General features: G+C 56.5%; 1 protein-coding gene across 2 annotated transcripts in view; it reads left to right on the top strand.

The window, feature by feature from the left end:
- TMPRSS2 (transmembrane serine protease 2) overlaps window positions 1-23,408 on the top strand; it is a 37,360-nt gene extending 13,952 nt beyond the window's left edge. For both annotated transcript variants that reach the window (XM_029938938.1, XM_029938936.1), the window contains exons 2-14: window positions 807-877; window positions 2,909-3,131; window positions 5,441-5,527; window positions 6,178-6,297; window positions 12,999-13,125; window positions 14,358-14,468; window positions 16,786-16,829; window positions 18,432-18,603; window positions 18,858-19,033; window positions 20,106-20,201; window positions 22,111-22,253; window positions 22,692-22,844; window positions 23,281-23,408. In XM_029938938.1, the coding sequence (XP_029794798.1) occupies window positions 863-877; window positions 2,909-3,131; window positions 5,441-5,527; window positions 6,178-6,297; window positions 12,999-13,125; window positions 14,358-14,468; window positions 16,786-16,829; window positions 18,432-18,603; window positions 18,858-19,033; window positions 20,106-20,201; window positions 22,111-22,253; window positions 22,692-22,844; window positions 23,281-23,292 (1,479 nt within the window). In that variant the 5' untranslated portion in view covers window positions 807-862 and the 3' untranslated portion in view covers window positions 23,293-23,408. The remainder of the gene's footprint in view (window positions 1-806; window positions 878-2,908; window positions 3,132-5,440; window positions 5,528-6,177; window positions 6,298-12,998; window positions 13,126-14,357; window positions 14,469-16,785; window positions 16,830-18,431; window positions 18,604-18,857; window positions 19,034-20,105; window positions 20,202-22,110; window positions 22,254-22,691; window positions 22,845-23,280) is intronic.
- Window positions 23,409-26,963: the final 3,555 nt, after the last annotated feature.

Below are 26,963 nucleotides of genomic sequence, written 5' to 3'. Positions count from 1 at the left end.
AGAAAGTCCTGTCAACTGTGTGTAGACATCTGGGAAGAGCAGTGCTGCTTCTCGTTACTGCTGACCGTAGAAACTATCAAAATGGCCAGTTCTGGAAGCTTGTGGGGTCGTTTTGGGGTTTTTTTGGATTTGGGGTAGTATGTGGTGTCATGGGCGCATTTTACAGAGTTTTTTTTAACATGTGTTTATTGGGAAGTGGCAGATTCCATGTGGCTTGTTTAGCAAGTCCGGGGTGAGCTCCCTCTGGTAGTAAGTTCTGGACCACCTGCTCCATGGGGGGCCCTTTCGGAGCGAGGGAGGGAGCACCTCCAGGCCTGCTGTTGCTCCCCTGGACCCCCTCATTAACTCCTCACCCGATTGGGACCGTGCCCAGCTCCACGTCCATTTCTGTCCCAGATTCAGAGAGGCCTGGGCCCTGGGGCAGTGATGCCTCCAGGAAGGATGTGGCCACGCACTGACCCCAGGTCTCGGCACACCGTCAACCTGGCCTGAACTTGAGGGTCTGGGAGGCCCCTCACACCTCCTTCTACTGCAAGAGGCGGCCTGGGCATGTCCCGGCCTCTGGCCGGAACCTCGTTAAGTGCTGCTGACCTTGGACCCTGACGCAGGCCAGCACCGGGCTCCTTCCACATGTGCTGTGTGGGGAAGAGGCCGGCGAAGGCGAGGGCCAAGGTGAACCTGTAAAACTGCCGTTTTCTCTGGAGAGCGCTAACTCTCACCTAGGAAGTCTTCTAGGAGTTTCTCCACGTGTCTCCTAAAAGCTGGTCAGTGTGGAAATACTACAGTCTTATCATTCTGTCTTCTAGGTCATCTTGAACGTTCCAAATCTCTACCATTACCTGATGCTGCTGATAAAATCAGGATGGCTTTAAACTCAGTAAGTGGTTAATGATTACCTCCCCAGCCTTCTCTCTGTGCCCTCAGTTCCCGCGGTTATGTTCCCGGGTGTGTGCTGGGCAGCATTTTTTGAGCGGCCTGCAGGGAATGTGTGCCCCTGGATGCCAGTCAGGGCCCGCTCTCAGTGAGGGTGGGCAGGAGGGGTCAGGGTGCGGGCACACAGCAGCTGCGCCCCATGAGAGCGCTTCGGAGCTGGGGGACAGTTGTGGGATATGTGCACTGCTCACAGTGGGGCCTCTTCTCTTCCTGCCCTGCAGGTGGGTTTGGGGATAAGATGTGCGGAAGGGAACGGGGCAGGAGGCTGCTGTGAGGGAGCAAGTCCTGACCCCTGTGCGGCTGGGTGTCCTGATAAACTGGAGGAGCCTGCGACCCAAAGGGGGCTGACCATCCCTGTCCCCGGACGTCCCCACCCCCAACAACGCGGGAGGCAAACGCAGTCTCTTTGTTCCCCATTATATCTCACTGATTTACCTTATACCTGGGAATGCGTGCATTCGATACAGAGCGGTTTTTAGTAACAACCATCTTCCGTCTGGAGAAGAGACCTTTATAGTTATTTTCACCGGATCCTCTTAAAATGTCATGCCCACCGCACAAGGCGCTGCGGGGACAGACCGCCGTGCCCGGTACTGCCTCCCTGGGTGGGACGAAGTGTTCTTAGATGCTCTGATAAGGACCAAACACACATGCTCCTTTTTTTTTTTTTTTTTTTTTTTTTTTTTTTTTTGCCTCTGGCGCCCCATTTAGATTAGAGATTACACTGTTTCCCTTTCTATCCGCCCCTCTGGTTCCGAGTTACGATCTTTGGACTGAAGGAGAGCCTCAGTGAGTTATTAAGCAGAGGTTAACTCTGAGAGCCCGCCTCCGGCTGGTTCCTGGACAATCTCGTCTCCCTGGAGGCCCCACTCAGAGTGCTAAGCGTCAGGTTGCGTCTGCTCGGGACGCCAGTCCTGTCAGCAGCCACGGTCAGCAAGAAGCGGGAGGAGAAATGAATGAGTGGGCAGAAGGACGGGAGGGCACATGTGGCTCCCAGCCCGCGGGCGATCGAGGAGGTTTGGAAACAGAGGACACGGTGGGCTCCAGAGAGGCCGGCTGGGGGCTTGAAGGGGCAGCAGGGAGGAGGCAGTGTTTAGGCAGGGGGAGAGGAGAAGGGCGTTTGGAGAAGACGATGGAGCTGAAAAAAAGCTCCGGCTGGGGCAGCCCTTTCCACGCGCTACGCGCTGAGATCCCCATGGCTCCCCTTGGGGGCTGGGGGGGGCAGATACCAGACCCCTCGGGCTCCCCGCACACGTGCACGCCCACAGCCCCCAACTGCAAACTATTTAAACGTCCGTTAGTGAATGGCAACACCTCTCTGTAAGAGAAGAGATCAGAAAAGAACTTTGAGAAGAGATGGATAGTGTGGACCTTTAGGTAAATTTCTTAGCCTCTATTACTCACGTTTGTCTATGCAAAATGGGTACATGAGTCATACTTGCTCCCTGGGTTTGGGTGTTGACCCATTCCCAGACTTCTACATACACATTTTTTTTTTTTACTAAATCTCAGTGTTAACCATTACTTTCTCTTTACTTCAAAAAATGATTAGCGGGGCACCTGGTTGGCTTAGTCAGTTAAGCATCCAACTTCGGCTCGGGTCATGATCTCACAGTTCGTGAGTTTGAACCCCGCGTCGGGCTCTATGCTGACAGCTTGGAGCCTGGAGCTGCTTCAGAATCTGTGTCTCCCTCTCTCTCTCTGCCCCTCCCCCGATCATGCTCTGTTTCTCTTTCTCTCAAAAATAAATAAACATTAAAAACATTTTAAATATAATTAGTGACCAAACAAATACAAAAGCTCTTGACAACAAATAGGAAGTTCTGGCTGGTTCTTACTCTGGGCAGGTTCTGTGTTCGGGCCGACAGGAATGTGCAGCAGCCTTTTCAGTGCCTTGTCTAAGGGCCATGGATGGACATGTAATCTTGAGGGTAATTGGCATTTTGTGTGATTCATCTTCTTTCTCATTGTTCAGGGGCCCCCGGCAGGTGTCGGACCTTACTATGAAAACCACGGATACCAGCCTGAAGGCCTGTACCCCACGCCGCCCGCTGCAGTCCCCAGCGCCTATGCAGTGTATCCGGCTCCATACTACCCACCCACGGTGCCCCAGTACGCACCCCGGGTGCTGACGCACACGTCCACGCCCAGCAGCCCCACGCAGCCCAAGTCCCCGCCGGGGATGGTGTGCACCTCAAGTAGGACCCCTTTGCATTTACTTCCTGCAACGGCACCGGCTGGGGTCTGTCTCCTCCAGTGGGCTCTGTCACAAACCGTCCTCCATCTGCTGGGGCTGGTCAACGCCCATCCCCTCGCCCTTCCGCCTCCTGCCCTGGGTCCTCTGGGAGCCTCTGGGGTGCAAAGCCCTCCACTTACTCTCCTTAGCCCTCCTGTCCCAGCCTTGTCCCTGTCCCGCTCTTGCCTGTGGGCCTGTGGAGGGGTCATGTAGAAAGGACGGTAAGCCGCGGAACCCCTCCCCCACCCCTTCTTCGGTGTGGCTCCCTGGGTGCAGCGAGTTGGTTTGAGACGCTGGACATGGGCTCTGTGCTCAGCGAATGCAGCGGCCGGTGTAGTTGTCACACGGAGTGCCTCGCAGCTTTAGCGACCTTGTGGACAGGGCGGGGCGCCCGGTGGCTCAGTCTGTCCACCAGCCCGCTCCTGACTTGGGCTCAGGTCCTGATCTCCTGGTTTGTGGGATCGAACGCAGAGCCTGCTTCAGATTCTCTCTGTCTCTCCCTCTTTCTCTGCCCCTCCCCTGCTCACACACACTCCCTCTCAGAATAAGTAAATACCTGGGGCGAGTGGGGGCTCAGGCGGTGAAGTGTCTGACTTCCGCTCAGGCCATGATCTCACAGTTCGTGGGTTCGAGCCCCGGGTCGGGCTCTGTGCTGACAGCTCAGAGCCTGGAGCCTGCTTCCGATTCTGTGTCTCCCTCTCTCTGACCCTCCCCTGCTCGAGCTCTGTCTCTCCCTTCCCTGCTCACACTCTGTCTCTCTCTCCTATATATATATCTCAAAAATAACATAAACCTTAAAGAACTTTTTAAATACACATTGAAAAATAAAATAAAATAAAGGACGCTGCGGGCCGGGCAGAGCAGGCGCGGAGCAGGGGGAGGCTCGAAGTCCCTCGCTGTCCCTTTGCTGCCGCCCACTCTCTCCTTCATCTCCTGGCTCCGGGCTCCTTAGTGCCGGCTGCTGGGCGTGCAGAGTCCCGCGCAGGTAAAGGACGGCGGTGGACCATGTCCGTAGTACTAGGACTGGCGGCCAAAGGATGAACATTGTTGTCGACGGCGCTTTTATCTGCAAGCACGCATGCTCACGCAGCTTGGACAGGGCAAGAATCCTGGTAACGCGGATTTGCACATGCCCCCAGCACATCCGGAAGCGTAGAAATGAGTCCTTGTGACCCGTGCTGTGGAGGCCCCCATGTGACGTCCCCAGAGCCCGGCGCTGCCACCCTTAATTCTGCCCACACTTCCCTCGCCTTCCCTCACCCTTCACTCATGGCTCTCGGTCCTTCTTTCTGTCTCTCAACCTCTACGTTTTTTCTTTTTTTTTACTGTCTATTTTTGAGAGAGAGAGAGACAGAGCGCTCAAGCAGGGGAGAGGCAGAGCGAGAGGGAGACACAGAATGTGAAGCAGGCTGTGGGTCTGTGGCACAGAACTGCCTTGAGTAAGACGATTCATTCTACCTTGAACACCACGCCAGGGAGGGGACAGTTTGGGGACATTATCACCGCTGTCCTATGCTTGTATTTTTTAAACATTTTAAATAATTATTTATTTATTTACTGTTAGAGATAAAGTGTGCGAGCAGGGGAGGGTCAGAGAGAAAGGGAGACACAATCTGAAGCAGGCTCCAGGCTCTGAGCTGTCAGCACAGAGCCCGACGCGGGGCTTGAACCCATGAACCGTGAGGTCATGACCTGAGCCGAAGCCGGGCACTCAACCGACTGAGCCACCCAGGTGCCCCATGCTGTAATTACTAAAACAAGGCATTTCCCCTCTTTTGGGCAACTTTTTACATTAATCATTTATTTGACTATTTTAAGATTATACTTTTTAAAAAAGACCTTGACATAAGTATATGTTACTTCATACCGCGGCTTCCTATCGTTTTGTGCTCCAAAGAGCATAAAATTGAGTGTGTGGAGGAGGTTAAGACCTCCCAGGATACGTTCTTAAAATTAAGTGTATAAAGACTTATTACGAGGCACCTGGGTGGCTCGGTTGGGTGGGCATCTGACTTTGGCTCAGGTCACCATCTCCCAGTTTGTGGGTTCGAGTCCCGCATCCGGCTCTGCACTTGGGATTCTCTCGCCCTCTCTCTGCCCCTCCCACGCTTGCTCTCTCTCTCTCTCTCTCTCTCTCTCAAAATAATTAAGTAAACTTTTAAAAAGTTATTATCTCTTGATGTGCTGTACTATACAAATAGAGGTAAAATGTGAGAGTGCGACTTCTAGAAAAGTCTGAGGCTACACACTGTGCCCGCCCCCTTTCCGCAGAGACGAAGAAAGTGCTGTGTATCACCTTCACCCTGGGGGCCGTCCTGGCGGGCGCGGTGCTGGCCGCCGTCCTGCTCTGGAAGTTCCGTGAGTGTGGGGAGCGTCCTCGCGGGGCGCCCTGGCCTCTGGGGGTGGGGCTCTTGGCTTCTGCTCGGTGCCAGGGACACACGAAGCCTTTCTCCCCTACCTCATGGTCCCAGTTGGTAGGAGTCCCTCTCCCACTTCATCCTGCCCCGTGGGTTGTGAGAATCCCGTGCTGTTGGAGGAGCCCTGACCCCGGCGGGGTTCCCGGTGCTGTGGGGCGCTGGGTCCTGCCCGGGGGCCACCTGTCCCCTGGGTTTCTGCATGGCATCACCTGCTACCTAGCCTGTACCAGCTCATTAACTGCAGCCCGGCCTTTTCCGTCTGCCCCGGGGCAGCGGACTGGCATTTATGGGTCACAGAAGTCACCTGCGGAAGGTCAGAGTGCTGTCCAAGTCCAAGTCCAAGGCTGGGAACCCCTCCCAGCGCCCCCCGGAAGTGGCGTACCAGTGCTGCCAATGGCCAGCCCTGTTTCCTTTGGTAGATGCCGGTGGCAAGGACCTGTTCTCCTTATTAAGATGAAGGGGGGACTGCTCTCTCTCCTGCTGCTTGGGGCTTGGAGAGCGGGCGCCCGCAGGGTGGAGGGGATGCGTGAGGTTTTCCCGGTGTCCCGGCTGACTGGTCTCTGTCCCCTCCACCCCCCATGTCTCCGCAAGTGGAGAACAAGTGCTTGATGTCTGGGATCGAGTGCGGCTCCTCGGGAACCTGCGTCAGCCCCTCGCACTGGTGCGACGGGGTCCTGCACTGCCCCAGCGGGGAGGACGAGAACCAATGCGGTGAGTCACAGGCCTGCATGTGCCCAGGGACGCGGCCGCCTCCCCGGGGTGCCCGGCCCCCCGTGTCCCCCAGAGACTGTGGCATGATGGCCCTGCCAGGGGTGCCGGCCCCCGTGTCCCCCAGAGACCTCGCATGACGGCTCTGCCCGGGGTGCCCAGCCCCCTGTGTCCCCCAGAGACCGTGGCATGACGGCCAGCGCGGCCGCTGGACCGCTCTCCGGAGGCTGTGCCTTTGGTCTAACAGCAGATGACGAGCCGGGCACAGAGAGGTTGTGCTCCTGGCCCAGCGGCACACAGCAGGCTCCCAGGGAGACTGTGGGACTGGCCACTCTGACCGTGCGTCCCCAGCCGGCGCAGGGCGTCACCACATGGCGCAGTATTTAAGGCGGGGGAGCGGGGGGCACGCTGTGTATGTGTGCATGTGTGTGCGTGTATGTATGTATGTAAAGGCGCACGGCTCGTGTGGACAATCCTGTGTATCTATTGTCCCCCAGCTAGCACCTGGCTGTGCTTCTAGTGTTTTCTGTCAGTCGTTACAAGTGATTGCAAGGGTGGCAAAGTGGCTGTCACGGGAAATGGTGCCTGAGCGGCAGCGGTGCCCCGTGCCCTGAGAGCCACCCCAGAGCGACTCCGCCCTCAGTCCGGCACCGGCCGAGGGGACAGCCCCGGGGCTGTTGGACTCCCGGCCGTGTCTGTGCGGCGTGGAGGCGGAGGTGGAGGCCCGAAGCCTCGTCTACCGCGCAGGCAGCAGACCTCCGCCCCGGCTGGAGCCGGCTTACTGGCCTCGAAAAGCTTTTAGTTCGCCCTCGTCCCCAGAAGCTGTTAGGCAGCGTGACCAGGCCCAAGGGGACCGTGGCCTCGGTGCTGTGATGCTGTGTCCCCACCCCCAGCTCCTGCCATGTGCTCTGACACGTGTATGTGACAACCGCTTGTTTGGAAGCAAAACAGAAATTTCAAAATTGTGGCGTCAGAGGCATCACCAGAACGTTCGTGAGCAGCTCTCCTCTTTCCCATCCGGTTTCTCCGAACTCCGTAGGGTTTCACGTAAACGTGGGGCAGACTAGGGGCGCCGGGGGGCTCAGTCCGTTAAGCGTCCGACTTCGGCTCAGGTCATGATCTCACGGTTCATGGGCTGGAGCCCCACGTCAGGCTCTGCTGACAGATTCCGTGTCCCCCTCTCTCTCTGCCCCTCCCCTGCTTGCACTCTGTCTCTCTCTCTCACTCACACACACACACACACAAATAAGTAAATAAACAACAAAAAAATTAAACACAGGGATGGGCCGTGGCGGGCAGAGGCAGTGGGCCCCTCTCGTCTCCTGGGCCGTCCTGGGTGCAGGACGCCCTCCTGCACGGCCTCCCCGCCAGCACGTGCACCTGTGTGGGACCCCCCGGTGCGGAGGGCTGCCCCGGCTCTGTGTGGCCTGTGGGGTTGCCTGTGTCCACGCTGACACCAGCTCCCACCGCAGTCTGGCCTGTATCCCCGAGGGCACCCGCACTTGGCCATGACCCCTTGCTCGTTAAATGTTCAGCCTTTGTGTTGGCGACGGCATGTTTGCCGCCATTCTCGTGAGTAGGGGCGTCGACCTCAGAGTGTGCTTAAGCCATCAGGCATGACGGCTTTGGTGCTTTCACACGGGTGCACGCACGTGGGCAACGACAAACTCTAGCAGACAGATAGCTGAAGTCTCCTCCTCCTCCCTGTCTTCTTGATGTTTAAGCTGTGTTTATTTAAACACTTTGCATTAATATACCCAAGCGGATCAAAGTCAGGAGCTACCAAAGGATGTGCAGGGAACACTGAATCTCCCATGCCCTGCACACATGCCCACACATACACACACAGTCATGTGCCCCTGCACTAGCCAATCACGTTTTTCTCAAAGGTAACAAATATGCGTCCCTAGCTTCTCCTTCTGGAGAGTTTTTATGTGAAAAAGCAAATACGTGTGTGCATATTTCTTACTGTCCTCACCTCCCAGTGGTCTCTGCCCCGCTGACTGCCTTGGCGATGTGTCCTGGGAACCATTTCTGGTTGGGACATGAGCCCTTGCTTTCCCACAGCCACGCGATCCACGCTCCAGAGTGTAGACGTGCCGTGGGCCGTGGGCAGCCACTCTTCTCGGGCACCTAACACGCAGGGTCCAGGCATGGGAGGCCCTCGGGAGGAAACAGCTTCGGAAACAAGACTGCTGGGCCAGGCCTTGTGGTTGGCTAGACCTGCCCTAACTTGGGATTATTCACTTCCCACGCTGATTACTTATATAAGCAAAGCAGACGGCCGTGACGCCGTGTGTGTCTTCCGTGTCAGATCAGAACACACATTTGATGCGCTTTCAATTTGTCCACCTGGAGGAGCAGAAAGTATTTTCAGCCAAATGCACGTCTGACACTAAAGAATATCGCCCGTCCTGTGGGAAACGTTCACGTGTGCTCGGAGCGCTTTCTTTTTCCAAGAATGTTCTTGAACATGTAGAGTGAACGCACACGTATTGTTAATGTCAGTTCACTTTCTACATCCGTTGCCTTGTTTTCTGTGGCCATTAAATGTCGCAACAGAAACACAAGAACCACTCGTGGTGACCCAGTTGACATCCCGTTCTGTGCACTTGAGATCTGCTGAGAGGCGAGACCTCAGGTGTCCCCAGCGCAGAAGGAAGGGAAGAAGGGAAAGCAGTCTCTGCGCAGCCTCGTCTGTGAGCTTGACCATGGTCCCCGGTTCACAGGGTGCGCGTGTGTCAAAAGGCCAGGTCACACCCCTTAAGTGTGTACAATTGTTATCAGTCAATTATTCCTCAATAAGGCCAAAAAATTCCTAATACTTTTAGCACAAAAAAGAAAAGAACTTGAACTTGGGGCCGTTTCCAACTCTCTGGCGTCAGCTGTTGTGGTCTCCTCGTTAGCATTTCTGTAACTTTTTATTTAAATTCCAATTAGTTCACCTGCAGTGTAGCGTTTGTTCCAAGCGTGCGGTGTAGTGATTCACCACGTCCACACCTCCCTTGACGCTCACGACAAGCACCCCCTTTATCCTCTCCCAGTTAGCATTCGATTGCAGAGAGATGAGACGGAAGGAAAAGAAAATCCCTAAAATCGCCACAAACCAAAACGGAAATGTCTCCTTTACTTTCTGCTATGCCACGGTATCAGTTTTATTTTTAACTGTTATTTTAGCTTTATAATAATAATTTTTAACTAATTATTTTCATTTTTATTTTTAATTTTGTTTCATGTTTATTTTTGAGAGAGAGAGAGAGAGAGAGAGACAGAGTGCGAGCAGGGGAAGGGCAGAGAGCAAGGGAGACACAGAAGCAGGCTCCGGGCTCCGAGCTGACAGCACAGAGCCCAACGCGGGGCTTGAACTCACAAACTACAAGATCAGAACCTGAGCCGAAGTTGCCCAGATGCTCAACCAAGTGAGCCACCCAGGCCCTCCAGATTTTGGAAATATTCTTAATTCCAGTTACCTTAATTTTTTTTCATGTTTATTTTTGAGAGACAGAGAGAGAGCATGAGCCGGGGAGGAGCAGAGGGAGAGGGAAACACAGAATCCAAAGCAGGCTCCAGGCTCCGAGCTGACAGCACAGAGCCTGACGCAGGGCTTGAACTCACAAACTGAACTCACAAACTGCAAGATCGTGACCTGAGACAAAGTCAAACACTTAACCGACTAAGCTCCCGGGTGCCTCTTTAGAAGCTTATTGTTAAGGCATGTCCTTAGTTCACACGAGGCTGCGTTCTTGGCCTTGTGGACCAACGCGTAATGTATTCGCGTTTGGACAGTGGGTTTGAACACGTGTGCAGTGACGTGTACCCACGTTACAGTATCACACGGGGTATTCTCGCTGCTTTGAAAATCCTCTGGGCTCTGCCTAGTCATCCCTCCCTCCCCCACCCCTGCCACCACTGGTCCATTCACTGTCTCCGTAGTCGGGTCTTTGCCAGAATGGCATATGGTTGGAATCGTACCGTTTGTAGCCTCTTCAGATCAGCTTCTGTCACTGAGGGACATGCATCTCGGTTTCCTCCCTGGCTTTTTCTGCCTTGATAGCTCATTTCTTTTTAGCACTGAATACTGTTCCCTGGTCCGGATGCACCTCGGTTTGTTTAGCCGCTCAGGCAAGCTCGCGGCTAGCTTACATGTGGCGTGTGGGGTCACTCACTCCGGAGGCATCAGGAATACTCAGACCACAGAGGGTCACTTCACAGGGAATGAGTCCCAAGATGTCAGCCAGAACGTCCAATGAGTGGGGACCCAGAGGGGGCGCAAGAATGAGGTCTGTGATAACCAGGCCCTCATTTTTTTAAATATTTATTTGAGAGAGAGAGAGCGAGAGAGAGAGAGGGCGAGAGTGTGTGTGTGTGTATGTGTGTGTGTGTGCGCGCAGGGGAGGTGCAGTGAGAGGGAGACACAGAATCTGAATCAGGCTCCAGGCTCCGAGCTGTCAGCACAGAGCCCTTATGTGGGGCTCGAACCCATGATCAGTAAGATCGTGAGCTGAACTGAAGTCGGACTCTTAAAATTTCTACATTTGCTAGTGTCCCAGAGAAGTTAAGAGCCATAAAAAGAGAAGAGGGACAAATGACTCTTGATTTCGAAAAGCCCTCAAGCTCAGTGAAAAGAGAAGGGGGGGGGTCCTTTGGGCTGAGAAATGATTTGTGTGAAGAAATAGCAAAGTGGCGGTGGTGTGAGGCAGGGACTGTCAAATGACAGGCAGAGGAGAGGCTGATGCGTTGAAATCATCTGTAGGAGAGAAGATAATTTTGTGGGCCAGGATGATCTGGGAGGGCCCCACGACATAATTTCGCTTTTGAATGTACACCCAATTTTCTTAACAGTGTTAGATTCCAACACTTAATTTCTCCTAGAACCGCCATGAGCTCCTTCGGAGAGATTGCTAGCCTTTCACTAAGGGTTTGCACGGTCATTCTTGTTGCTTGTATTGGAGAAGTCAGGGCGGATTCTCCACTGCTAAATCAGTAAACCCAACAACAGAAATGCAAATAAGTGTTAAATTGTACCCAATATCTTTTATTCTTTAAAAATATTTTTTCTTTTTAATATTTACTTATTTTTGAAAGAGAGATAGAAATAGAATGTGAATGTGGGAAGACCAAGAGAGAGGAAGATAAAGAATCCGAAGCAGCTCCAGGCTCCGAGCTGTCAGCACAGAGCCCAATGCAGGGCTCGAACCCATGAACTGCGAGATCGTGACCTGAGTTGAAGTCGGATGCTTAACCAACTGGGCCCCCAGGTGCCCCAGCCAGGTCCTCATTTTATCCTTTCCATCACATGTATCCCCCAGAGCGCAGATCACGGGGTCATGTGCTTTCAGACTCTGCATCAGTGAACAGCTCACGGAACACAGCATTTAGCACCCAGCCCTCCCTCATGGCCTGCCGTGTTCAAGGTCATTTGCCTTAATTCTTGACCCCAGTTAATCCTCAAGCCACAGGGGGACCTGCTCCCTGGCCGTGCCCCTCCTTATGAGGGACGTTCTCAGGGATCTGCATTGTGGCTGCTTCCGGGGAGGAGAAGGCACTGGAAGAAAGGGAGAGGCTTAAACCATGTCTGTAGTGCTTCATTTCCTTCAGCAAAATAGCTGAGGTCGTTTGGGCAAAGCACGGCTGGATTCGGAGGCAGAGCCTTGCACCAGGCAGGGCTGGCATGGCTCCGAGCTCGCCAGGATCCGGGGCATTGGGTAAGAGGGGTCCATCTGTTGTTCAACAGATGACTGTTTAAAGATTAATCTGGGGGGCGCCTGCGTGACTCCATCAGCTAAGCGTCCGACTCTTGGTGTCAGCTCAGGTCATGGTCACGTGGTTCGTGAGTTCAAGCCCAGCCTCGGGCTCTGTGCTGATGCAAGGAGCCTGCTTGGGATTCTGTCTCTCCTCTCTTTGCCGCTCCCCTGCTCATTCTCTCTGTTTCTATCTCTCTCTTAAAATAAATAAAACTGAAAAAAAGACCTATTAAAAAAAACTTTACCTTATTCATTGATTTTAAAAATACCAGCTTCATCGAGGCGTGCCTCACATTTGATAGAATTCATCCCTTAGAGCACACAGTTCAGCGGCTTTTGTGCGTTCAGAGATGCGAGCAGCCCTCAGCACGCCAGTCTGAGGATATTTCCGTCCCCTGCACTATACCCCCATGTCCCTCCTCCCACCCCTCCCCCACCCGCGTGTCCCTCCTCCCGCCCCTCCCCCACCCGCGTGTCCTCCACCCCCACCCCAGGCACTAACATCCACCGATCCACCCTGTGTCGCTCTGGACCCCCTGCCCTGGACCCTGCGTACAAGCGGCCTCGTGGGCCCGCGGGCCTGCGTCCATGTGCTGCACTCCGCTCCTGTCTGCAGGCCTCACATGGGTCGCAGGGTGGCTCTGTGCTTCCTTCCATTCAAAGCCGGATGACATTCAGCGGTGTAGGTGGGCCGCCTGGTGTCCATTCATCCGTGCATGGTCGCTTAGGTCTTCCTACCTTTTGGCCCTGGTCTCAGCACCTGCTGTCGGTGCTTTGGGGTTAAAAGCACCTTAGAGCCCTTACCCCCAAAGGGCTCTGAAGGGACAGGTTGGTGGCACCCCTCATGTGTGGTCAGTGCCGTGGGGTCAGGGGACCTGATGTCGCTGCCTCTGAGCCTGTGGGGGGGCGCGGGTGGCGTTGGGCGGCCCCGAGCCTCACGGGACGCCTCCCTCGCTGCAGCTCGCCTCTACGGACCGAACTTCGTCCTGCAGGTGTTCTCGGCCCAGAAGGGGTCGTGGCACCCCGTGTGTCAGGACGACTGGAGCGAGGGCTATGGAAGGGCCGCGTGCCAGGACATGGGCTACCGGTGAGTGCGGCCCACCGCATCAGCGGAGGGAGGCTTCTCTCCGCCCCGCCCCGGAGGTGCCAGCGCGCCTCCGCTGGGCGCAGCCATCTCCTCCAGAGCTGGCCAGGGGCCAGTGGGTACCCGCTGCAGCCCCGCAGCCCCTGCACTGCTCACTGCCCCCCAGCCACGTCCTGGACCTCTGTCCACTCCCGGTCACTCAGGGACGTCCACAGCCAAGGTCACCGAGGTCCAGGACGCTGCCCGAGGACTCCTTTTCTCAAGGAGCTTCTAGGCAGCGTGGTGGCCTCACCTTCCCAGGCATCCGTGGCTGGGAGGCAGCAGGGGGGCTGGGGGAGGTCAGAGGGCACAGATACGCAGACCTGCCCTGCAGACACGCTTGGGGGAGGCACTGAAGCCTTCGAATGGGAGACTGGTGACATCAGATTGACGTGGAAGAGAATTAAGTCCTGCATGTGGCCACAAGGACGGGGGCGGGTGGGGGGGACGCAGGAGGGACACTCCCCGAGGCTCCCAGCCAGGGGCTCCCCATCCTATCACTTGGCGTGCCTGGCAGCCATCTGGCCGCACGGGAAAGGCTGTGTGATTTTATTGCCACCACGTCTTCCTTGGGGTGTCTCCATGTGACTTCTGTGCAGTCCTAGGGGACTCCTTGCACCAGTTGTCAGAATTAATTACTGCTTGATAGGAAATGAGTCAGCACCAGGACAGAGCAGTGGGGGAGAGGGGACAGTGGGGGATGGGCGTGGAGGAGGGCACTTGTTGGGATGAGCACTGGGTGTTGTATGTGAGCCAATTTGACAAAAAAATCACATCCAAAAGAAAGACACCTGGCGTCTTAGCCGGTGAAATATTTCAAAATGCCATCCCTACCTGACACAGTAAAGTCCCACCGTGGTCAGGACCCAGTGGGGTTTCACAGCCTGGGGTGCTTTAGCGTCTGTAAGTGCTCTTAGGTTACATGTACTCACTCACATCCCTCTCGTCCTTATTGCTCGATTCTCATCCAACTAGATTAGAAAAAGGCCCACGAGCCCTGATGCTTCCGGGCTGTGGAGTCCCCCTCGGGTTACTGGACAGCGTCATGTGATTAGACCCCGTGGATTCGTTCCCCACACGCTAAGGTGTCCCTCTTGGTCAGAACATCATGGGAGAGAAGTATGGTGATTTGGCACAGGATTTGCTGTCGCCTGTAACGAAGCCATTATTTAATTCAGATTTTCCATCTCTTGTAGGAATAGTTTTTATTCCAGCCGCGGAGTAGTGGACGACAGTGGGGCCACCAGCTTCATGAAGTTGAACTTAAGTGCTGGCAACGCGGATCTCTACAAGAAACTGTACCACAGGTGAGCGGTGGTTCCTTCTCCTGCTGCTGCTGCTGCTGCTTCGTCTTCTTTTTCTTCCTGAAATTCTGTAATGCGAGCGAGTGGGAGACACGATGGGGAGCCACGGTCCCGAGGTGGAGTTCTCTGAGCTGTGATTCTGGGCATCGCTGAGTTTCCTTCAGGAGGAGATTGGACTCCAAGCGGGGAATTCATTCTCCGGGACCATCAAAGGCTTATTTGCCATTTTCTTCGTGCCCTCTGCCCTCGGCCCTGCTGGCTCTGGATAACATGGTCAGATGAAAATAGAGAGTCCTCCCTCCTGCTTTTCTTTGCTCCCTAGACATGAGCAATGCATGGACTGCGTGTCAGGTTGCATGTCCAGGAACCCCAGAGAAAGTCAGCGTCCCAAGGGGGGTGACCAGCTCATCACGCTTTGCCAGGGATGTTGCCAGTCTCAGCCTGGATGTCCTGCTCCCCAGGGGGCCCCTTGGGCCCAAGCAGCGAGGAAAGCTGGTCCCGGGTCCCCGAGCCGCCCTGTCAGAAGGCGCTGTGCTGGGCATGGGCAGCATTGCCCAGGAGGGAGCGGCTGGGTCAGTTCGGCCCACGTGTCCTGTACTTCAAAGCCAGTCTGTGGCCCTGGGTGCGTCTCAGTGTGTCCAGTGGATGGAAGAGAACCTGAGTGACAGATGGCATGATCAGTGGTCTAACTGGTGAGGAGGGTGGGCGACAGGGCGCTGAGGCTGCTCTTCTGGTCTCGCATGTGTTTAAGGTGTTTGCTGTCTTCTCAGGATCATCACTGTTACCCGAATGCTCTTTCGTGTGAATCACACAGCGCCCTTTGTGGACAGCCCTGGTCAGCTCCCAGGTCCCTGTCAGTCATCTCCAGGTGGCCGGCCAAGCCATCACCTCCTTGTGGGCCCGGTGCCAGAACCGTGCTTCGGGGGAAGGATGATGAAGTGACTCGGGAAAGGTGCCCTCCTTTCCTTCGAGGGGGCGGCCGGCAGCGAGTCCACATTCCTGGCGGCGGCTGGCCATGGTGGCTGGGGGGTCGACCTCTGCCCCAGCGGCTGAGCCTGCCTGTCCCCGGGGACGTGCCAGAGTGAGCTCCGGGGGAGGGCTGGGTTCGCAGGTGCGCGCATCCAAAGAGCGGGGCTGTGGTCTGCCCGCCCTGGGAGCTAAACACAGCTGCTTGGGCTCCTTGTAGATGCTGCGCGTTTCTGTCCCACTGGTGACACTCTCGTGCAGGACCAGGGCAGAGCAGGAGGGAAGCCGACCGTCTCTGCACTGGGGACTCGGGGGTACTCAGGGTGGCTGTTGAGCCGGGGGTGGAAGGCTCCCTTCTCTTTGCTTTGATACCCTTGTCTCAGACTCCATGTGGCCACACGCTGGTGGCTGGCCAGCGGAGAGGAGAAGCAGCTGTAGAATTCTTAGAAAACATTTTCTTTTCATGGGAACATGTCTCCTCTCGGCATTGCTACGCCCCACAGCCGAAGCCCACGGGACACACAGTGTCCTTGGAACTGGAGGACGCCTCGATGGGAGGGTGTCAGAAGCTGGCTTTATGTCTAGGACTTGGGCTTGCGTTGAGTCATCGGGGGAGGTTCAGGGAGGCAGGGCTTTGCTCTGGATTGGATGCTGGTGGGAACCGAAGTGACTTTGCAATTGGTGTCTTCCGTGCTTCTTTTTTTTCTGAAAGGGGGCTGGCCTGAGCTAGGCTACCCGGGATGGCAAGCAAGCGCCTTCGCTCCCGGTGGCCAGCAGAGGGGGCTGTCAGTCACCGTGTGGTTTGGACCCGGCTTCCGGTCTGGCCGCTGGGAAAGCAGTTCTGTTGGGAGGAAGCCCGGGCCTCGGCCTCTGTCCTCCGCGGCCTGTTAGGGAACATTCGCTCTGAGGCGGGATGCGCCACGTACTTATCTGTCAGGTGTCACTTCAGACACTTGCCTCCCAGATGAGTAACTTTCCTTTGGCTCCTGAGCAAATGCTGGGCTGCCTCGTTTTCCGTGTCGTGGCCGTAAAGCCATCATAGGAGTCTGGAAGGTTACAAACGGCTTCTTGCAAAATCAGAGGGTGATGTTAGGTTCTGGGAATAAAAATGATAGCTCCCGGAATTGGGTGCTTACCTCACAGCCCGGCTGTGACGAGCTACTATTATCAGCCCATGCCAGAGTCCCTCATATGGATCTGCTATCTTATTTGAGTCTTCAATTGTGGGCCTTTCTATGTCTGGGGGGAGGGGTGGGGGAGTGAAAACATGGGAAGGAAACGTTTGTTTCCAAGTATTTTGAGAGTCAAGCATCTCTTCGCATATACTACTGACCAGACATCTGTTCTTTTGTAGTGACGTCTGCTCTTCAAAAATGGTGGTCTCTTTACGCTGTATAGGTAAGCGATTCTTGGTCCCCCCCCCTTTTTTTTCTTCTTAAAAGGAACACTTTGTATCTTCAGAAATGCATCTCCGGTGGCTGGGGAGGCGGGTGATGGGCTGGGATGTCCAGAGCCTCACCCCCAGACTGCGCCCCAGCTCCGCCCAAGGAACACCTTTCTGGAATTGCGGTGTCCTGGTGTCGACCCCCGGGCCCGGTGTCCCGGTGTCTGGGTGTCCGGGTGTCCTGGTATCCGGGTGTCCGGGTGTCCTGATGTCCGGGTGTCCTGATGTCCGGGTGTCCTGGTATCTGGGTGTCTTGATGTCCAGGTGTCCGGGTGTCCTGGTATCCGGGTGTCCTGGTGTCCGGGTATTCTGATGTCCGGGTGTCCTGGTGTCCTGGTATCCAGCGTCCGGGTGTCCTGATGTCCTGGTGTCCTGGTGTCTGGGTGTCCTGGTGTCCGGGTGTCCAGGTGTCCTGGGCTCCAGCTCCAGGGCCAGGAAGCAGTGTCCTTCAAGGACAGGAACTGATGGGGCCCCGCCCTCCTCCCATCCCGAGGGGGAGCTGGAGGCCGTGCATCTCCCCATCTGTGTTTGGCTTACTTCCGGCTGCCAAACTTGGATCAGTGTGGAAGGCCCGCCCTGCGCTCCTCTCTCTGGCATGGCTCAGTTCCCTTCTCACATGGGACACCACAGCTCAGCCTTTCAGTGCGAAGAGATGAAACTAGCCGACGCCCCCAGGTGGACTGTCGACCCAGGGTCCTGTGGCTGTAACTCCCCGGCCCGGCCCAGCCCAGGCTTCTCCGGGCACCAAGGGAGCGTGGTGCTCACCCCGCCCTCTCGCCCTCACCATCCGCCTGGTGGGGCCTGTGGCCCGCACCCTCGGGCAAAACCTAGAGGCAGCCCCCAGTCTGCAGGTGCATTGGGCGGACAGTCGTGGGATCCCACCTCTTTTACCCTGGCGGTGACAGGCACAGGCTAGGGACTGGAGGGGCTCGGAGATGCTCGCAGGGGAGGCCCTGGGACTTCAGCGCCCCCTTCCAGCCTCCCACTCTCACCAGGCTCTGGTCCGCCGTACTTCTGAGGCCCCCACATCACCTGCCCCCTGTGACCAGGAGCCTCTGTCCTGTGGCTCCTTCCCCACCGGCGCTCAGAGTCTCCGGAGAGGAAGCCTCCTCTCCCTTCCTGGCAAAGAACTTGTCATGAGTAGTACCAGGCCAGGCCTTGGGGACTCACGCTCCCTCCTCCTTCTACTTCCTCCTTCTTCTCTTTCCCTCCCTCTCCTTCCTCCCTTCCCCTCCTCCTCCTTCCTTTCCCTCTTCCCTCCTTCCTTCTTCCCTCTCTTTCCTCCTCCTTTTCCTTCCTTCCCCTCCTCCTTCTCCCTCCTCCCTCCTTTCCACCTCCCTTGCAATGTTCTGGAACGTCCCTGAGCATCCTCTCCCCCCTCACCTAGAGGGGGCTGGGAGCTGGGGGTCGTCCTCTCCCACCTTGACCAGAAAGAGACCAGGACACATGGTCTCAGATTCAGACCCCAGATAAACGGGGTGGTCCCCAGCCTGGAGGGACTTAGGGCATTGGGGCCAGCCCCGCCCACGCTCATTGTGCCTGCTGGTGGCTTTCAGAGTGCGGGGTCACCGCCAAGATGGGCCGCCAGAGCCGCATCGTGGGCGGCACCAGCGCCGCCCTTGGGGACTGGCCCTGGCAGGTCAGTCTGCACGTCCAGGGCGTCCACGTCTGCGGAGGCTCCATCATCACCCCCCAGTGGATCGTGACAGCTGCCCACTGTGTGGAGGAGTGAGTCGGGGGCGCGGGGGGTGTGGGGGGCACGGGGGCTTTGGGGGCGCAGGGGCCGCAGGGGGTTGCAGGGGGTGCAGGGACGTTGGGAACAGCTGGAGACTTCGGAGCTGGCTCTGGGGCCAAGCGACCGGGAGTGACATGTGGCTTCTGGAGGGTCATGTCCCCTCTGGGGCACCGGCTCCCATCTGTGGCTTCTGACTATCAGCAGAGGAGCGTTTCACATCCGTGCTGTCTTCCCCTTGACCTTGCAGACCACTGAACAGCCCACGGCACTGGACGGTCTTCGCGGGGATTTTGAGACAGTCGTTCATGTTCTATGGACACGGGTACCGAGTGGACAAAGTGATTTCCCATCCAAACTATGACTCCAAGACCAAGAACAACGACATCGCTCTTATGAAGCTGCAGACACCTCTGACTTTCAGTGGTACGTGACCGTGTCCTTGGGGCTCAGGGTGTGCAGGCAGCTTTAACCGCATCTTCAGGAAGGACGGAGCCAGAGGGAGGGGCTTGCATGGGGCATGGGGGGCTGTGCTCCCACAGTTGTGCCCCTGTGCTGGGCCAGGCGTGGGCATGAGCAGCGTGCTCCGTCTCCACGGGCCGGAGTCATGATTTAACCAACACACGGAAACGTCCGGACGGGCTTTCCAACCATAGCACTCAGACATTTGGGGTCGGATGGCTCTTTGGGGCCGTTCTGGCCTGGCCTCCACCCACTAGGTGCCACTGGCGCCCTTCAGTTGTGACAGGGAGGTCTCCAGACGCAGAGAGACCTCCCCAGGGGGTGAAATCACCTCTAGCTGAGACCCACCGACCTAAAATTTGTCAACACCGTACTTTTTCACATAAATCCTGAAAATAAGAACCTTAACAGTTTACAACAATGGAAAACAAACGTGGGTTCCCTTAGCTTCGGCCCCCATTCTAGTCCATCCAAGGGTCCCTCCAGAATGTTCCAGCCCACATGGGTAGAGCCAGAGCAGAGCCTTATCCCTTGGGTCAAGGTGTTTGCATTCAAGTTGGGACCCACCTTGGACCCAGAAGAAGCGGTCCGTGGGTGTGGGGTCCAGCAGGGCCCCCGGACGCAGGCTAGGAGTGTCCATCACCTCCTCGCACCTCATGTGTGTCTGCCCTCCATCACCTGCGGACAGTAGATATTTTTAAACTTCCGTTCCTTGAAGATTTCAGTTTGAGAAAGGCTTCATTAATTGAACCTATTAGTTCTATTTTTTGGAGGTTTCGTCATGAGGTTTCAGGTTTGTTTAGCCAACAATTCTGTGTCTGAGCAGCGTAACGTCCAAAGAAGGGAGCCCCGTGCCCGTGAGGAGGGGCCCGCAGGGACAGAATGTGGGCGTGCCAGGACCCATCGGAGTCTGGCATTTTCCAGTGGTGGTAGCAGCCCCCACGGCGTACAGATGGGGCAGGTCCAGGTGAACACCGTCCCTGTGAGCCTTCAGTTAGACCAGACTGGCTCACGCTGTTTTCTCTTCCTGGAACAGACAAAGTGAAGGCAGTGTGTCTGCCCAACCCGGGCATGATGCTCGAGCCGGAGCAGCCGTGCTGGATTTCCGGGTGGGGGGCCACCCATGAGAAAGGTGAGAGGCTCCTGGGCACACAGGTCCCATGGAACCCAGCACTGGGCTTGGAAGTGGGAGGTCTGGGGGGGTTAATCCCCATACGATTAGATCACTTTGAGCAGTCCACTCGGTCTCTGTGCCTCAGTTTCCCCATCTGCTAAGTGGGGAAAGGACCGAACCTGGCACAGGGTCCTCATCCTGTGTGGAGACTGCTTCTTGCAGTGTAACGGCCACAGCCACGGGAGAGGGGTGTAGCTGCGTGATCTCATCCCGTTGTGGCTAACAGCCCGTCTCGGAAGCCGGCCCTGCCCTCTGAGGGCTGAGTGACCGTGGGCTCGGTGAGGGTGGGCGTGCGTGACCCGGGACGGCCTGCCTGGAGAGGGGAATCCGCTCTGTCCCGGTGCAGACCCGCTCTGCCGGGCTTTGCTGTGAGTTACTTTCATCTCCCAGAATGCTTTTCCGATAAGGAAAGCTTAGCGGTTTTATCTTGATGAAGTGTGAGAAGGGCCCAGTGGCACAAAGACACCTTACGCACTATCTACATCCTTCTGCAAAGCGTTTAGGCCACGCACAACAAACCCTTTAGAACAGGGTGAAAAGTACAGGGCTGGGTGATGTGGGGGGCGGACCAGGGCGACAGTGCCCATGCTGGACATCCAGGCATCTGGTCTGAAGAAAGTTACGCAGTTGAGCCTCACAGTTGTGTGCGAGGCTTCACGGCAGCCAAGACCAGTGGGAAAATCCACATGTATCTGTGGAGCGCCTCCTATGGGCTGGGGATTCGTCACTGCACAAAATAAGATGAGAAATGTCTGCTCTCAGGAATGTCGCATTTCCTCATGGATGTCCGGGAGTGCGACGTGGTCAACAGGGAAACAGAGAACTGAACTTGGTGCTTTCAATCAGCAGAACGTTGTGATAGCAGGGGCTGGCTGCTTTGCTTTTAAGGGGTGATCAGGGAAGGCTTCTTGTAAGAGGCGACATTTGAGATCCGAATGACAAGAATGTTTAAGGAACAGAAGAGTCAGTGTGGTTGGGGAGTGGCTAGCCAGGGGTGAGGCTGAAGGCTGTGTGGGGAGGAGGGGGGCCTCACGGGCTTTGGGAAGGACGCTGGCTTGCATTGTGTGTGAGATAGGGAGCCATGGGGAGGTTTGAAGGAGAATGACTCAAGCTGGTGGCCTTGTGGGAGCCACAGAAAGGATTAGGTAGGGGGGCTGGACCAGGTGTCGGGGAGTCACCCCTGTGACAGGTCGGCGGCCCAGCTGTGGGTGGTGGGCCTGGAGGGGGGAGACCGAGCATGTCAGAACCACCACCACCTAGCAGATGGACTGAACACCAGCGGGGACAGCGAGGGACACAGGGACAGGGTCTTCTTGTTCTGGGATCTGAGCCCCGGGGAGGGTGTGCTGCCCCTTCCCGAGCCAGGGGGGGCCGGGTGGGGAGGATTTGGGGCGGAGGGGGGCCACGAGAGGCTCTGTTTTGGCACGTGAAGCCCGTGGCGCCCCGCAGACACCCCTGTGGAAGCGGCGAGAGGGGAGGGAAGAGGCAGACAGACACAGGGCCCGCACCGAGAAGTGGGGCGGCAGGCGGAGCCCCGGGGGCTGTTCCAGGTGGAGATACGGGAGCTCCCTGTGGGCCCCGCGAGGAGAGCCAGGGCGCTGGGTGCGGAGAGAGGGCGAGTCCAGAACGCAGAACGATCCGCAGCTCCAAGGCCAGGAAGGCCTCCCTGATTGGGAAGGGCCGCACCTGCGCAGAGACGCCTGCTGCGGGGGGGATACGTCGGGTCTTCCCGGAGGAGGAGGCGGGGGGAGGAGGTGCGGAGAGGGACCGTGGCCACGGTCTCAGGTGTGCAGCGGCGTGTCCGCAGGAGGGAGGCCGCTGTCTCGCAGATGCCGGCCACGCGGCAGCTCAATGGTGTCGTTCCCAGGGAAAACCTCGGACGAGCTGAACGCCGCCCCGGTGCGGCTCATCGAGCCCCGGCGCTGCAACAGCAAGCACGTCTACAACAGCCTGGTCACGGCGGCCATGATCTGCGCCGGCTACCTGCAGGGAACCGTCGACTCCTGCCAGGTGACTGCCGGCCGTCCCTGCGGCTCCACTGACACAGCGTCCCTGCCCAGGCTCTCGGGGCCAGCGCAGCCCTGGCCATCAAAATGTGCATGCGCATGCGCAGCCACCAACCGGGCGCCTCTGCTCCCCCGGGAGGGGTTTCATTTTGTCCACTTGTGAGCGGAACCCCGAAACAAGTTTTGTAACTGTATTATAATCCGGCCACCCATTTACTTAGTCACTAACTCCTCCCTGATAGACTAAAACTTGTCACGGATGGAGTCTCTTTTGGGGATTATATTTCTGTCCCTCATTGGGTGGGGGGGGCATGGAACCCGCACACTGGGTCCTAACTGCCCCAGGGATCCCCCACGCCAACCCCCGCCCTGACCACCCCCCCCCCCGTGGCCAGTTGCACCTGCGGGTTGTGGTTTCAACTTCTCTTGCTGTGTCCCCCAGGGTGACAGTGGGGGCCCCCTGGTCACTCTGAAGAGCCACATCTGGTGGCTGATTGGGGACACCAGCTGGGGATCCGGCTGTGCCAAAGCGAACAGACCAGGAGTGTACGGAAACGTGACCGTATTTACGGACTGGATTTATCGACAAATGAGGGTAACTTTCCTGTCCCCTCCTCCCCGGGCTCTCCACGCTTGTCCCGAAGCCCAGAATTCTGGGGGGTGCGGTGGGCCTGCCCCGGCCAGGGCCCGGAGGGACAGAAGTCGGGGGCAGGACAGCTGGCCGTGGGAAGCCAGCGCCGATTACGCACTTGCTCTTCTGGGGCTGAGGTTGACCTTGAGCTTCCTGCGGGAGACCACACAGCCGGCTTCCACACGCAGCGCGTCTGGCTCCTGCTCTCCCCCTGGAGCCCCTCGCTACCTTCTTTAGCCCAAGCCCTTGACCTTCGCGCTATAGGAAAACAGTCTCTCAGCCAACTCACTATGCTTGCTGCTCAGGTTCTCGGTCAATCTCGGAGACAAAACTAATTTGCAACCTTTTCGTGTCTTTGGAAAATTAAGTCATTTCTTCTTTTCATTTTTTTTTTGAACAGGCAAACAGCTAATCCTTGACACACTTCTGCAAGAAAATGAAGGGGCTGATTTTTAATTCCCTGTGTGTGATGTACTTCTAGAAGTGATTCGAAGGTCCTTTCGTTATTAAATAGTGTATTTGTCTGTCTTTGGCATGCTCCACAGTTCTGTGCAGGCCACAGGCTCAAGCTCCCAAACCCCTGGTCTGAAAGGGGTGCCCAGGCCCAGCGGGGGCGGGGGGAGGGGCGCCCAGGGCCAGCACAGGGCAGAGGGAAGGATGCTGCCTGGTGGAGTCTTGTATCTAAGCCCACTCTGGGGGCCGCTTCTGGATGCACCTGGGGCTGGTGTCTTCTCAGCTGCTGGGTGGCTTGAGACAGAAAGGGAAGGAAGCTGGGTGGGGCCTTCAGGGTCAGCCTTCTGGGGTCACTGCCAGGCAAGGCTACCCCGGGGCCAGTCTCCCCACGGAGGGTTTTGCTGATCTTTTGTTAGTGCCTTCTTAGCAGCCCTGGATGGTGGCTGGAAATAAAGGGACCAGCCCTTCATGGGTCAGGACTAAAGGCAGCAAGAACTTTCTCTCCTGCTCAACAGGGTGAGAGGGTGGACAGAGCCCTTAGAGCAAGGCAGGTCACTGCAAACCCCCCTCGCGCCCCCCCCCACCGCACCTGCGCACCCACAACTGCAGCGTGTTGGGCTGGGCGCCCTTGGGAGACCCAGCCTCACGCCCGCACCCTCTTCCCTGGAGATTGTGGGGTGCAGGTCAATGGGATGCCCTACTGATACTGGCCCTCTTGGGACCTGCTAATCACATGGAAATTGAGGTCACCCCCAAGGGGGGGATATCAGGGATGTGTGATTCGAGATACACTGTTTCCATGTAAAGTTTCTGCATGATACTACCTCAGTGCTCAGGAGTCTAGGCTGTGATTTCTCTAAGTAGTTGCTACATTTGGCTCTTTGAAACTATGGCCCTTGCAGAGCCAGCTGGGCCGGCCACTTAAAACGCTTTCCAAAGTGTTCTGCTCGCGGCAGCACTGTGCTTGCACCAGATTTGCACCAGAGAAGAGAGAGGTGGGTTTTGGATTCCCTGGGGTTTTGGATTCCCTGTGGCCCCTTCCAGCCCCTCAGGCTTCCCCTGGAGGGAAGGGCAGGGTGGAATCCTAGGTGTGGAGCCCCGCCTCCCAGGGGCTGGGCCCTGCCTCCTCTCCAGCACTGGCTTCCCGAGAAGGAAATGAACAATTCTACTGCTTAGGGCATAAGCCTGAAGGGCTAGGACTTAACCTTGAAGTGGGAGGCAGGGAGGGCTCATTTGGCAGCACCCCTAGGGCCTTGCAGACCTGGCGCACCCCGGGGTGCCCACTCCGCAGCCAGATTTTAGAAAGCATTGTCATCCCTCTTTGGCTTCTTTTTACGTGACTACTGTTTGTCCTCTGTTTTGTATCTTTTTTAAATTGTAAAATTCAATTGTGAAATATTGTACAAATAAATTATACATTTTTTTTCCAAATATTGACTGGGCCTCTGCGAATGGGCATAGTGAGCAGACCCAGGGGGCGGTGATGCTGGGGGGAGGCTGCGTGGGGGGGCAGGGGCGAGGGGGCTGGTCTGAGGACTGAGGGGAGGCGTGGGGGGGCAGAGGTGGTCCCGTCGGAGGTGACCCGTGGTAACTCCGGCGTGGCCATCACCCATGGCCCCCACTCTCCCTGACTCGGACCCTGAGACCCAACTGTCCTACAGCTCTCTAGGCAGTACGTGTCCCACACATCCTCACCTGTCCAAGCCTGCGCCCAGCATCTTGTCCCTGAAGCTGTCTTCCCGAAGTCCTTGTTATTTCTTGGTGACAGAGCCGCCACCCCTGCTCTCCGGGGTGCCAGTCCCAACTGTGGGCAGGAGAGAAACACTGGATGGGGTTTTTGTCTCTCTGCACGAGAACAGAAATCCATTCCGACCCTTTGCATCTCCAAAATCATGCATACACGACAGGTGATCACCTTCACTGTGTGGAAATGATGGAAAGATAAGTCGGGCACCCGGATGGCTGTCAGTGAAGTGGCCAGCTCTCAATTTCGGTTCATGATCTCAGGATTCCTGAGTTTGAGCCCTGAGTCGAGCTCTGTGCTGGCAGTGCTGAGCCTGCTTGCGGTTCTCTCTCTCCTTCTCTCTCCCTTCCCCCTCCCCCCCACTCACGATTTCTCCCTCATAATAAATAAGCTTTAAGAAATTCGTGGAAGGATATATTAAAATGAGGGAAAAGCAGCCATGAAAACAGGTGAAGCACACGTTTTTGTTAGACGACCCCCTGAAATATAGTTGATTCTCTCACTCATAGTAATTTTGGTCCATAAATCTGTCACGAACACTGAATTCGTGAATGGTGGGTGAATCGCTGCTTCTAGGGGGCAGAGACAAGGTCAGGTGCCCACGAGCCTCCCGTCGTGGTCGACCAATCGATTCGTGACCTTGTTCTGCGGGTGTTTCTGTTCAGAGACACCTAACTGGATGCACAGCTGACGCACGGACACCGAGCGGTGCTGACTGCAGCGTAGCTCCCGGGCCTGCTGGTCTGCACGCGTGTTTTCTCGGTGAGGCACCCGCAGAGGCCGGCGCTTCACCCGCCTGCGACCGCGGCAAACCCCCAGGTCACCTGCGAAAAGTGCAACAATGCAGGAAGCCTGGCACCAACCAGACCACAAAAGCGCCCTTGTTCACCGCGGGAGCTGAAACAAGAAGGTGGGTGTGGCGAGGCGCATGCGCGTGGGCACCTCCAGTTGTCCCGCCCACCCCGGCGCCGTGGGGCTGGTCTGGGAATTCAGGTAAACGTTAGCAAGCTCAGGGATAAAGGACAGCGGACCGTATACTGAGCGAGCCCGCGGGGCAAGGCCGTTGTCAAGCCTCAGCTGTGCTTTTCCCGCTAGCGTCACCTCGTGAAAGGTTCATTTTTGGATGAGGCTGGTCACACTTCACAGATCCAGCCAGAGTGCTGGAGCCAGGGAAATATTGATGGTTTTGTATCAAACCCTTTATAAAAGACGTAACTTAATTTGCTTGATATAAAGGAGCCCAAAATACTCATAATTAAATGGAAAAGACAAGTATTAATGAAAGGGAGTAATTTGTGCTGATGTGTGTTGTTCCTCGCCGCTGGGCCAGTGGGTGAGTTTCCAGCACTGAAACGTTTGCCCACCAGGGGCCCCTGGGGGGCTCAGTCAGTTAAGCTTCCGACTTCTGCTCAGGTCATGATCTCATGGTTCCTGGGTTTGAGCCCTCCCCCTCTCTCTGCTCCTACCCTGATCATGCTGTCTCTCAAAAATAAATAAAAAATATTTTTAAAAATTAAAGAGAAAAGAAGTCTGATGGGAGGGGCACCACGTGCTGCGTTCTCTGCTATCTGGTGGAAGGTTTGCCCCCCAGAATCCTTTCCTCTGAAACAAAAACGGACATTTGGGGGGGGTCCTCTGGGTGCCTGACAGTTTTGTCTGCTTTTCCTCGGGAAGGATAATGTGACAGCAGGTGCTCTGGGGGCGCCCGGGCGGCTGGGCTGGTGAAGCGTCTGACTCTTGATTTCAGCTGGGGTTTTGATCTTGAGTGGGGAAAGGGTTAACAGGCAGGGAGAGACGGGGTGGGGGGGTGGGGAGGCAGACTGCAGCTGTGAGGGGGAATAAAGGTCCTCCAGACCCGCCTGGAGCCTCACGGACCTTCTGGTAAG

The sequence above is a fragment of the Suricata suricatta genome, chromosome 5 (assembly GCF_006229205.1).
Source record: "Suricata suricatta isolate VVHF042 chromosome 5, meerkat_22Aug2017_6uvM2_HiC, whole genome shotgun sequence".
Taxonomy (NCBI): Eukaryota; Metazoa; Chordata; class Mammalia; order Carnivora; family Herpestidae; genus Suricata; species Suricata suricatta.
The sequence above is the reverse complement of the archived record's forward strand: the minus strand, read 5'-3'. Positions and strand labels throughout refer to the sequence as shown.